The sequence below is a fragment of the Choristoneura fumiferana genome, chromosome 18 (genome assembly GCF_025370935.1).
Source record: "Choristoneura fumiferana chromosome 18, NRCan_CFum_1, whole genome shotgun sequence".
Taxonomy (NCBI): Eukaryota; Metazoa; Arthropoda; class Insecta; order Lepidoptera; family Tortricidae; genus Choristoneura; species Choristoneura fumiferana.
This window is the reverse complement of record NC_133489.1, coordinates 15732893-15745585: the sequence shown is the minus strand read 5'-3', so window position 1 is coordinate 15745585 and position 12693 is coordinate 15732893. Positions and strand designations below refer to the sequence as shown.

Sequence of the window (12693 nt, the reverse complement as noted above, 5' to 3'; positions counted from 1 at the left end):
CCGTCACCACAGAATATATAATAGTACTCCGTCACTGTCAAATAGTCGCGCTCGCTAGAGAAGAGGTGGAGAAGAGAAGAGACGGTTAAGTACTTAGGTAGGTTAAGTAGTTAGTGTGAAAGTGGACCAAACAAACACACACTTTCTCATTTACAACATTACTAAGGATTATTTGTTTTTTATGTAAGTACGTATCGATCACGAAATGAAAACATTTAAATGAAAGACTGGCCGTGCGCTGGTGTGGGACGCTACCGGTACAGATACCCAGGCGGCGTCCTACCTACCAGCAACTACCAAATGTGCGGGGGCGGCGGTAGACGCCCGGGAACGCCTCAAGGTCACAAAATATAGCTGTCTCGGCGCCCAATATAATTTCTTTGCTTTCGGCGTCGACACTAGGTCCTTGGGGTAAGGGTGCGCTGGAGCTACACAGGGAGCTCAGCAATAGATTAAGGGAGGCAACAGGCAACCCTCACGCCGGCAGCTTTCTCGCGCAAAGAATCTCAATCGCAGTTCAACGCGGGAATGCTGCAGTGCCTAGAGACTACTAAGAGATACTAACGTGCCGTGCCTGCTTGATGGGCACCATGCCAAGAGGCCCACCTCTCTTTTTTAATTAAAGTTTTAGTTATTTTAATTTAATAGTAGTTTTAGTCCTATGGATATTTTGTATTTTCTTAATAAATAAATAAATAAGATTTACAGTCGAATTTATATGGTTATTCAATATTTTATTTCTTAACTATTACTAAACTTGAAGTTAGTTACGCGGTCGGTTTTTTTACGGCGTTTTTATCGTTGGCTTGCTTAGGATCAATCGCGCCAACTTGTCAATTTTGATTTTGACATTGACAGTTGGATTGGAAAATTCAGTTCGAATCGAAATTGGGATTTGTTGCATAATTAAAACGGATTTGTCCGCTACTCTAATCCGTATTTGAAGAATTATGACATAAAGTTAATTTAATTCGACACAAATTTTTACTTCGTAGTGATATTTCTTAATTCTATTGCTTTATTGCCATGGAACTACCAAAAAAACTTCTTGGTTCCCTGAACCAATTCTGGAAGACTAATGTGTAAGCTAAGTTTGGAGTGGTATTGCATATTCCTCGCTAGTTAGGTGTTACATTTCATTGCACAGTTTGTTTGGTTTTGTTTGCCCTTAGTCATGTACATATTTGTAGAAATATTAGTGGTTTTTTGATAGTATTTGTACAGCTAACGAAAAACATTTAAGAAGATCATCAACCAGACTACGCCTCAACGATGCGAGTTCCCAAGGCACTTAACCCAAGACTCCAAAAGCAGCTCTTGTAAGTATATGGACAGTTACTAATATTATTACAAAAACTCAAACCATTTCATTGAATTTGATACAATATGTACATAATAAGCATTTTTATATTATTTACGCATACCATAGAGACTGCAGATTCATATTATATGTTTATTTTCGTAAATAACAACCCTTTTTGTTGAATGGAATGGATTTTTAACTTTAAACCTGATAATTAATGATACCTATCTACAAGTATTCTTTTTTTAGTATTTACATATTATTATTGCAGCAAATATTGTCACAATATATTTTACATATAATGTATTATGAAAGGTTTTAAAATAACAAAAAATCAAAATCAAAATTAATTTCTCACAGATTACGATTTGGAGTGTATGATAAGGTATTTCCTGTAGAAACAACTCCAAGCCGGCCTGTTCCAGACCATATTGAGAAGCCCGAGTATGTACTCCAAAATGTCCCATTGGTATTGCCAGAAAAGCCTGAAGTCAAGGATGTTAATCAGCTGAGGGGAATGCGAAGAAGCTGCAAATTAGCTTCTAATATATTAGCTCAAGTTCACAAAAGTATTTGTGTAAGTAAACCTCATATTTTTGCCTGTTTTTTTTAATTATTTGTGACCTGACAATTGATTTATTTTGTTAGTTTTATAAAATATAGTATATGATTATTTTTTGTTTATCTTATTAAATCAAAGCTTAAATTGTTAAGCCTATTCTCAAATGAATAACAATTTTTGAGCTACTTCTACCCATAACAGTTATAAAATAAAGGTCTGAACTTCAGGATTAAGTATACAAAGAAAGAAATACTAGGGTATTAGGATAGAAAAGCGTTTTAGAAAGATATATATTTCAAACCACTATAACACTATAAGTAAATTAAATTTTCAACTGACTTTTTTTTCTTCTCAAATACCATGCCATGCCAAATACCATATCGGATGTACCTTTGGTAGTAAAAGGGCATAATTGTCTAAAAATCGAAAAATGATAAAAAAAAGTTGAACTTATGCCCTTGTTCTACTGAAGGTATATTATATTGGAAGGTAGATATTCTCATCTCACACCTGCAGTCAATGGACAGTCGTGTTAATGGACTTATGTGAGACTAATATAATATATTTATTAGGAGTTAACACTTTTTGTTTGCTTAGCCAGGGATAACAACAGACGAAATAGATGAACTCGTTCACTTTTTGACTGTTGAAGCTGGTGCATATCCCTCTCCTCTGCATTATAAAGGCTTTCCAAAGAGTGTATGCACTTCTGTCAACAATGTGGCTGTGCATGGTATACCAGATCTGAGACCATTGCAGGATGGTGATATAGTCAATGTAGATATAACAGTAAGTATAGAATTAAACCAGCAATATAATAAATAATAAAAAAGTTTGTTTTTTTATTCGACTGGATGGCAAACAAGCAAGTGGGTCTCCTGATGGTAAGAGATCACCACCACCCATAAAAATCTGCGTTGCCAACCTATAGGCTTAAGATGGGATACCTAAAGTGCCAGTAATTTCACCGGCTGTCTTACTCTCCACGCCGAAACACAACAGCAAGCACAGCTGCTTCACGGCAGGATTAGCGAGCAAGATGGTGGTACCAATCCGAGCGGACCTTGCACAAGGTCCTACCACCTGCAAAACGTACGAAATTTCGAGACAATTGGACCATTCAAATTAAGTAAAAGTTGACTCGCTAAATTTATTGCACTTTACTTGTATAGTTTAAATTGAAGGTAATACAAGGTTATTAAAAAAGTGTAGGTACAAATCTTAGTTATGACACAACATTTCAACACAAACACAATGTTTTATTGAAGTTATTTTACTTTGAATAAATTCATTTCAATATTTGCAGGTATATTTTAAGGGCTTCCATGGAGACTGTTCAAAGACTTTTCCTGTAGGTAAAGTGGATGATCGAGGGCTACAGCTAATCGAAGTTACCGAGGAGTGTCTCAATATTGTATGTTTTATTATTTTACTGTTCCTATAGCATTTTAGCAAAATTTGGCAAGTAAAATCCTGTAAAATCTATATAACAATTAATTTTACGTTTACAGGCGGTCAAAACTTGTGGTCCTGGTGTGCCCTTCAGTGAAATTGGTATGATGATTTTTAGGCACTCGAGGAAAAATGGTCTTACAGTATTACCCGCCTTCATAGGACATGGAATCGGACAGTACTTCCATGGCCCTCCAGACATCTACCATACATGTGAGTTTAATGCTTAATTATTTATTTATTTATTAAAATTAAGTTGCGCGTGTGCGCGGCGTTTTTAAAAATGTATTACTACTTATGTGTCCGGGTGACCGAGCTTCGCCAGGGCTAAAACTAGGAAACAGGTAAGTATAATAAAACTAAGCTAGATCGTTGTTCGCCTCCAAAACCCTCACTTCATCGAATAATAATAAATAAATTTCATTAATTTCAGCTTTCCGAGAAACTCAAAATTTAATATGAATAATTTCATCGAAATCGTTAAGAGCCGTTTCCGAGAACCTCAAAATTTAATATGAATAAATGTAACTACAGTCAAGTAAACTAAGGGGCTGTTTCACCGTCCATTGATTAGCGTTAACCGACGGTTAAATGTGATGCCGTCTCCGTCTATTCGAACAAAACAAATAGAGACGGCATCACACCAAACCGCCAGTTAACACTAATCAATCGATGGTGAAAAAGCCCCTAAATCGCGTATCCCATATTAGGGTGGAACGTGGAACCTTTTCATGATCAATTAATTTCGCAAATGTATGAAATGTCACTATGACCACTTGTACTTGTACTACTTATTACTTATTCTGTGCTATGACCTACGTGCATCAGTATGCTATGTACATCAGTAGCACAAAGGTCCCTGGTACGCAATTCAGTTTCGTTGAATGTACAAAAATTGCTCATTGTTTGATTCAGGCGTTAAGTACTTTGCATGCGGCAATCCTATCAATGAACTACCAAAACTTATTTACTTACCTTATTTTTCCACTAACATTTCCTCATATAAAGGATGTACCTATGTATGTAAACTAATAAAAAGGCACAAAATACAATGTCAAAGGTATAAAGTGGCTGACAGACGTGCAAGCAAGTACACGTACGCGTACTTATGGCTCGACGACCTTTTTCGCCTGTGTGTCACCGTAAGTAAGCGTGCTTTAAAACCGTCGGCGATCCAACCGGTTTGAAATCTTGCTCGTGGCTCGCAAACTTAAAAACCGCGCACTTTAAGTTCGTACGTCTATCACCCACTTAAGGTAGGGTGTATATCATCATCATCATCATCCCAGCCTATATACGTCCCATTGATGGGCACAGGCCTCCTCTCAGAACAAGAGGGCTTGGGCTATAGTTCCCACGCGGGCCCAGTGCGGATTGGGAACTTCACACGCACCATTGAATTGCTTCGCAGGTTTGTGCAGGTTTCCTCACGATGTTTTCCTTGACCGCAAAGCTCGTGGTAAATTTCAAATGTAATTCCGCACATGAATTTCGAAAACCTCAGAGGTGCGAGCCGGGGTTTGAACCCACGACCCTCTGTTTGAGAGGCGATAGGTCAAACCACTAGGCCACCACGGCTTCGGGTGTATATGGTATTAATAAAATAAGTAATTTATCTTTGATATGAATAGAAGTCTCATTCTCATTTCAGTGAATCGTTACCCTGGCCAAATGGAGCCTGGTATGACTTTCACAATAGAACCTGTGTTATCGCACGGCAGCAAGCACACATTAATTCTTAAAGATGGCTGGACTGTGGTTACGGAGGATGGGTCTAGAGCTGCTCAGGCTGAACATACTATTCTAGTCACTAAAGATGGGGCCGAGATCCTCACCAAATAGATATTGTTGCTCGTACACATGTAGATTTTTCTTTGTTACAAATCAAATGTATATGATGATTGATTGTTATACATAGACAAAAATACTTGCTCATAGGATTAGAAGAAAGGAGTTTAGCTCCGATTAAGAGCGTTTATACCTGCTGAACTGGCAATGTTGCATTTTTGTTAGTTTTTCTCGATTATTTCATAAAAATTGAATCAAAATTAAATATGTTGTCTGATAGAACACTTCTTATTATATAAGTTAATGTATCTACTCCAATAATTATTCGTTATAGACTTTCACTTTCTTTAAAAACATTAATTCGTTTTTAAAGAATATAAGCTCAGCAGGTATAAACCCTCTTAATGGTCTCTTTATAAAGGCCATAGTTGGGTTTCCATAGTAAGTCGGTTACATCAAATGGGCTTGTTTTTTTTTGTGAGTAACTCTTATATTGAAGAATATTTATGCTGAGTATGAACATCCTACTTGTGACAGTTTTTGACTTAGGTATGATTTTTTTAAAGATTTCTTTAATGGTTTTTTTTTTCAGAATTTATTCAAGCGATTTGCTTGAAATTTTGAAATAATGTTCTTTATATAGATTTGCATCGCCCCCAAAAAAACCGAATACTATTTTAGTTATCATATAAAAAAGACCAAAAAGATCAAAAAAGTCATTTTTTATGTGGTTGTGAAGTAGTGACACCTTTAGATTGTTTTCCCAAAATAGACCATATATTCGCCTATCTACTTGCCTAAATATTAAAAATTTCCAGGCGGTACTTCCTTTCAAAAATAGGCAATATGTATGGGCAAGTTTTTTATTTAAAATTTTAAGCAAATCTTTTGAATACATCCCGAAAAAAATACATTAAAAGACATCTTTAAAAAAATCATAAGTTAAATACTGCCACAAGTAGGATGTTCATACTCAGCATAAACATTCTTCACTATAAGAGGTACTCACAAGAAAACCCAAGCCCATTTGCTGTAAGGGCCGACTTACTATGTAAACCCGACTATGGCCTTAATTAGTAGGTACTCCTCGGAAATGATTAACGTGTTAGTTATCAAGTCGTGTATTTGACTGTAGTTACCTAAGTTTATAAACTCTTTTATTATAATCGAGTAAGATTTGAAAATGCATTTGTTAACTGTATCTATACATACAGTATATTTAAATTCGTTAGGTATTTATATATCACTAAGCTGGTTTCTGTTTTCGTAGTTGTTGTACACTTGTTGTTACACGTATTATATACACTCCGTGAGCTCTTAAAAAAACCTTCGGATTTTAGAATTAGGTATGCTTCGGATGTGTCGCGCATCGTTCGTGATATGCGGTTCTGTATCTACTGTTATCGTTAATTTAAATAGAGAACACCCCGCCTTAACACACTACTTTTATTTGGAAGTATATAGAGCCGTTGTTATACTGTAAGTACCTTTTCTTTTGGGTATGTCAGTATGTCAAATGATTTTTTTTGGTCTGCTTTCGTTTGCAATTATAATCTTTATTTCGGTACAAAATAACAAAATACATCATAAGTCAAAAAGACAATTGTCATTTTCTACTAGCGAATCCTTCCGATTTCCCCCGAAACCCGAAGGTTTTTCTAAGAACTCACGGATTGTAATATTCTACCATGTAAGTCAATTTTGTTACTTGAATAAAACCATGTAGTTTAGCGTGTGGTGTTTTATTTTTGCAATCTTAAACTAAACATGTAACTTGTTACATTAAAAGCACAAGCACAATTTATCACTCAGTCAGTCAATAGATAAAATTTCAAAGGCGTAGAAGGAAGGGATCGATTGATTTTTTGTTTAAGAATAATAACTGCGAGCATGTAATTCACGTTACAAACAGTACAAAGGCGTAACCAGTGGGACGTTACCACCCCCCGGTACTGGAATTCACACTACACACAATGGGTTCCACCACATTTTTCTTAGTTTGGTCATTGGTCCCAACAAATATACCAGCTACGCCTTTAACAATAAGTGCTAGTTAAGTGTTAAAATACGATTTTAATAGAAGATTAGAAGAGGAATTATGACTAGATATATGTAGATCTTAGATCAGTAATAAAGATGATAAAATTGAGTACACCTATATGTTCGTCAGCGACAATAAACAAGCCACGAAAGCATATTCTGCTTCAATAAAATAGAGTAAATGCAACAATATGTAGAAACACATCTAGTTTAGAATACAAGTAAGTCTACATACTTAAACTAGAATAAATTGAACACAGATAGTCAACCCTGCAGAAATATATTAAATTAATAAATTAAATGCATAAAAGTTATTAACGATCAAACAACAATAACTAACTAACCGACGTGTGCGATAATCATATGATCATATCATAAGTCATTATGTTATAATCATACAAACATTAGACAATTACTGGAAGTAATAAAAGGACATGGATGAAATAATATCCTCTTATATAGGATATTTTGCAATGTATATTGAGGTACCTACTTATTTTGTACCTTCATAAACAAACCCACAAGGACCCACCAGAACGCGCCCACCCAACGAGAAACTCATTGCAAAGTTTGGCTTGCAGTTGGTTTTCAAGCATAATTTTTAGCACACACTACGATAACAACAAAACCTACTTCATTGAGCATATAGCAATAAACAGATTTGAGAGTCGCATGCGTCGCATTTTATTTAGTCTCTATATCCTGGTGTAGTCGCGGAAAATGAATCATGTACCGAGGTGGAACTTTTTCATAATCAATTTCGTTATGATTTATCTGGTAAATGTATAGGATGTCAACGTGGCATTAGTAGCACAAAGGTTCCACGCTGGTATGAATCCGTTAACTTTTATCTAATTATTATTATATTTCAGCGTACTTTTATCTAATGATTTAATTAGACACTGAACCCCCACCAGCAGTAATCTAAACAATACAAGCGGGAATACAAGCATTGCTGTTACAAGGTGGAATGAAGTGTTATTATATGGGGTTACAGTTAATTACTTTAATTATAACTTAATTTTATTACATGATCTTGGATTAAACCCGCTTACAAGTCGAAATTTGGTCACACATACAAAATCTATAACTTATAACTAAGCTAATAAAAGTTAAAAACATGGTATGTTGTGAAACGGGAAAGCCGTAGGTTTTATCTTTAACTCGGAACGTAACCTATCAAGAAATAGATTAGTGGGTACATTAATATAAAATCATGAAAATATACTGGTTTTGTCACAGTAAGCATCAGAAATGTCACTTGAAGCAGCAAGGTACCCAAAGAAACCAACACTTGACAATTTAATAAGGCCGCATTCTGTAATCTTTGGGCACCTTTCTTTTATTCACTCCAGAGTATTAGGTGCTGACCACATTATGAAAAACCTTTTAACAACTCTTGCCATCAAGCAGTTATCTTACACTTATGTTATTATATTTGAGATAAATCTCTTTATTAACTGCTAAGGGTGCTAGGGCAGGATAAAAAGAGTGTATAAAAGTTGATATAAAATTATTCAATAGATTTAACAACATACAAAAGCTACTTCTTGACCATTATGCTACAATAATAAAATTACTTAAATTTTAATTTATCACTCAAGGTAACATACAATCCACAAACAAGGGTTACCTCAGTCTAAATGATAACAAGAAGTAAAGGTTGAATATAATATATATATAGACTCTTCATATAAAGAAACAGATGAAGAACAATAAATGTATTTTTTATTAATTCTAAGTATAACTAACTATAAAATTGAGATATAAGCACTATCCTCTCTGTAATACTACTGAGTACTTTTAGAATTGTTCTATCTAAATACAGGCATTAGCTTATTATTGGAGGAATATAATTATATCATAACATTTATGTAGTAAGTAATGCAGTGTTTGATTGATACAATATATTCATCTTTCATTAGATAATTATTCGTTGGTCAACAATCTATGTAAGTTAAACACTAACTTGTTATATTATTGTAACTAAACATTGTTTCCACAACAAATGAATAAAAAACTAAACGAAAAATCAATAACATTTTACATAGAAATTTGACCAATTAGGTGGCAATAATAATTAAAGCATTGTTTTTTTGTGCAGTACACTTCATTGTGTAATATTGTGGGTAAGTATCGAAAATTCACTGTGCCATGTAGGTATATTCATATATAAATGCTATATATTCACTTTTAAGTATAAATATTAACAAACTTAATAAATTATTAAGAGACAACCTAAAGTAATAACAAAGATTATTAGAACATAATCAACTAAAAACATGACTGTCATGGATAATTAAAATTAAGAAAAATACTATTTGACTATCTAGTGATGTCTGTCTGTGAAAGCTTGACCAATTTTCATACAAATTTTTATGTGGGGCATTTGCCAGATTAATTTTTCTTCCCAGCAGGACTGTTTTTTACGCTCATTTTAAAAATTCGCTGCCTTCAGCAAAGTGCTGCCCAAAGTATGCACATTGCTTCTCTCTCAATATGTAATCTCAACAATTGTATGAAGTTGGAACAGTATTTCTTGAGAAGACATGCACCATTATAGATCCATGTTTGTACTACTTGTTCATCTTATAAAAACGCTGAACAAACTCTATCAGGCTGAATACCTGCCCCAATCCAGATCCAGCATCCATGTTAATGTACTCATCTAGGTTATTTGTAGACACTGAAAAGGAAAAAAAAAATACAAACATTGGAACATAGAACCTCCTTTTTTGAAGTCGGTTAAAAAACGGAAAATTTGCTTTTTTTTTAAACCTCTATTCTAGGGGCTGCGGAACCCCATGTGTGTTTGTGTGTGTATTTGTGGAAATTACTCTCTATATCCCATAGTTAGCAGCAAGAAGTGATAGGTGAGAAAAATAAGGAATAGCACCTAACTTACTGCTAAAAATACCTGCAGCTATATATGCATTGAAAGAGTTTATGGGTTAAAAGCAAAATAGATGTACCATACCATAACGTAATTGTTAGTGAACTGAATTTGTAACTAAAGTGAGAAAATTGTATCATACTGAACACAATTGTATCACAATTTTTTCAGAAATAGTTAAAGATCTTCACCATTATATTAACAAAAAGCTTATACCTACAGCATCATACCGGTTGAAAAACTGCCCACCCTGTGGGAATTTTCTAAGGTTGATTTGAATCGGAATGAACTAGAGCTTACAGACAGGTCGACTTCGACGACTGGCGTGCCAAGGCTGGCTCGGCGACTATGTCTCTTTTAGTTAATGTGCACTATCTGGCGACATCGCGCGACTTATGTCGGTAGCGACGTCAGGCCGTGCGACGGAAACTTTGCCTGGCCTAATCTAGCGACAGGCGAAGTCGCGCGAAACTTTGAGGCGACAACAATAACGTACAACTCGGAATGTACGCGCAATAATGTACGACGTGATAATCCGAAGCATTATCGCTTCCGATTATCATGCCGTACATTATCATGGTCGCGCATTATCAGGGCGTACAAAATATTGCGCGCGCCAGTCCTAATTTGTCAATTATAGTTAGTTTCATTATTTTAGAAAGTTACCGCGGCCTAGGGCGCGCGCAAACGCAGGAGATGAAGAGAGTTTGCGAAATGAAAAATTACGAAATGAAACAGGTTGCCAAACGTAACGTTGCGAAAAGGCAGTACTCGGATAATGTACGACGTCATAATCTGAATCCAATCGATTCGAATGAACAGACATTTTTCGCCGCGGATCAAGCGAGCGCAGCGAGCGAGATCGATATAGTCGGAGCAGATCCGACCCGGCCGGGTAGGTTGAAGGGCGAGGGCGCTCTCGCCTTTCGTTAGGTATTTTTTTTATTTCAATACGGAAATCGTAAGGCATGATAATCGGAAGACATAATGCTTCGGATTATCATGTCATACATTATTGCGCGTATATTATTGGTTCCCTGCTAGTTCGGTACGGGTTGATAATGCACGGATTATCAGGCCGTGCATTATTAAGCGTGCATTAACAAGTCGTACATTAACTACACCCCGATTTATATCCGTAGCGACGTGAGGCGAAGTCGTGCGACTTCGCGAAATTTCGCCTGACATATCTGGCGACATCACGAAATTGTGTTTCACAAGGCAGTCGATATCATAACAATGTCACGTGTGGCAGGACATTTGTCCCATGGTGTATCCCTGGCTTTAGTTCTTACCTACTAAATAAAACGAAGCCCTGTGCAAAATTTCTAATCCCAGTAGTTAAGGTTGTGCCTTAACGTAAGCTACTTTGTTTATGCTTGTAGATACATAGCAGATGATAGTTCTCTTAAATCTATACAACTATGCAATGCAATACTGTCATTAGCTGGTTATAAAAAGGTTTACTAAAATATAAAAGTATTGTTATAAAGATTTACCTGAAGTGCAGATAGCTGGATAAGGCGGCGGAGGTTTGATCCATGAGCCATCAGGTCTTTTCATATGGCGGCGATCTGATGCAAAATGTTGCAGGAAATGCTTAGCAGGCACAACACGGAATAATCTAGAAACATGAGATACCACAATAAAATAAACTTCTAAGAACAATGACAATTTTAATAATGCACATATAATAGGTTACCTGTGGAACTCTGTTTGTAGCACTTGATCTGTGCGAAATGTTTCAGTAACATATTTGTGGAAGAAAGTTGGGAAAGGCAACTCTGAGTCCAAATCGTAAACAAGACAAGTCTTGCAGTCCCAGGCATATAAGAATATCACATGATAGTCCTGTAGACAAACAGTTACAAGCATTCTTACTATGAAAGTAACAAGATATTATAATTTTTTTAGACATTTGGCATTCTTCAAAATACTTATACACAGTGAATAACTTAAATTTGCAAGTGCTACACCGATAAAGTACACACCCATATGACTAAACGGTCTTCCTCACGCCCAGCCCTTTGTTTCCACAAAGGCACCGTACGACAAGGATTGGAAATGAAAACGACGAAACACCGGTCCAATTCCTCCGGGACTCTTAGGGACACATCTTGACACAATTTCCATACGTTCTCTTCGCTGTAGAAAAACAGTGACCATCAGACAAACATTGAATGCAACAACATAAATGTGAACAACCAAAATACACTTTCATACCAATAACAAGACACATATGAACACTCAGCTTGCTTCGGAAATAGAGGTTTGAGGGTTTTATCATTCTTTTTATTATTTTCACTTTTAGCCAAATGTACTTGAGCATTGACCGACATTTTGACAGTTTGCTTTTCTTTTCTTTTCTGACTGGTTCTTTGTTTTGATTTCACGAGTAGGTAGGTAGCCTCAAAATCGATCCGGCGCAGGTCCAAACTAGAAATCTATTCCCTTTTGATTATCGGAGAGATAAGGAATGAGATTTTGTTTTTAGCAAATATTTTTTAATGAACAATATATTATGTCTTAAATTAAATTTAAATTCAAATCTTCATAACGACCTATCAAAATTCACTGTAATGTAAAGCAAATTGCACAATTTTATTGTTTCTGAACGAAGTGTGCGCAGAGGGCCTACTCCGAAATTCAAAAATC

The 12693-nt window shown here is 35.7% G+C and overlaps 2 protein-coding genes across 3 annotated transcripts; one reads left to right on the top strand and one right to left on the bottom strand.

The window, feature by feature from the left end:
• Window positions 1-848: 848 nt before the first annotated feature.
• Window positions 849-7750, top strand: LOC141438076 (methionine aminopeptidase 1D, mitochondrial). Of its 2 annotated transcripts, XM_074101743.1 has the most exons (7): window positions 849-1082; window positions 1247-1319; window positions 1664-1880; window positions 2463-2654; window positions 3172-3279; window positions 3377-3530; window positions 4969-7750. In XM_074101743.1, exons 1-7 carry the CDS (start codon window positions 1079-1081, stop codon window positions 5157-5159), a joined length of 939 nt encoding a protein of 312 aa, XP_073957844.1. In that variant the 5' UTR covers window positions 849-1078; the 3' UTR covers window positions 5160-7750. The 2 variants fall into 2 exon arrangements, with proteins under 2 accessions (XP_073957844.1, XP_073957845.1); XM_074101744.1 differs by lacking the exon at window positions 1247-1319.
• On the bottom strand, window positions 6832-12544 carry tun (N-terminal glutamine amidase tungus). Its single transcript, XM_074101746.1, has 5 exons — window positions 12262-12544; window positions 12030-12183; window positions 11741-11889; window positions 11538-11662; window positions 6832-9831 (listed from the first exon to the last, which is right to left on the bottom strand). The coding sequence occupies exons 1-5, from the start codon at window positions 12375-12377 to the stop codon at window positions 9722-9724; spliced, it is 654 nt and encodes a 217-aa protein (XP_073957847.1). The 5' UTR covers window positions 12378-12544; the 3' UTR covers window positions 6832-9721.
• Between the last annotated feature and the right edge of the window lie 149 nt (window positions 12545-12693).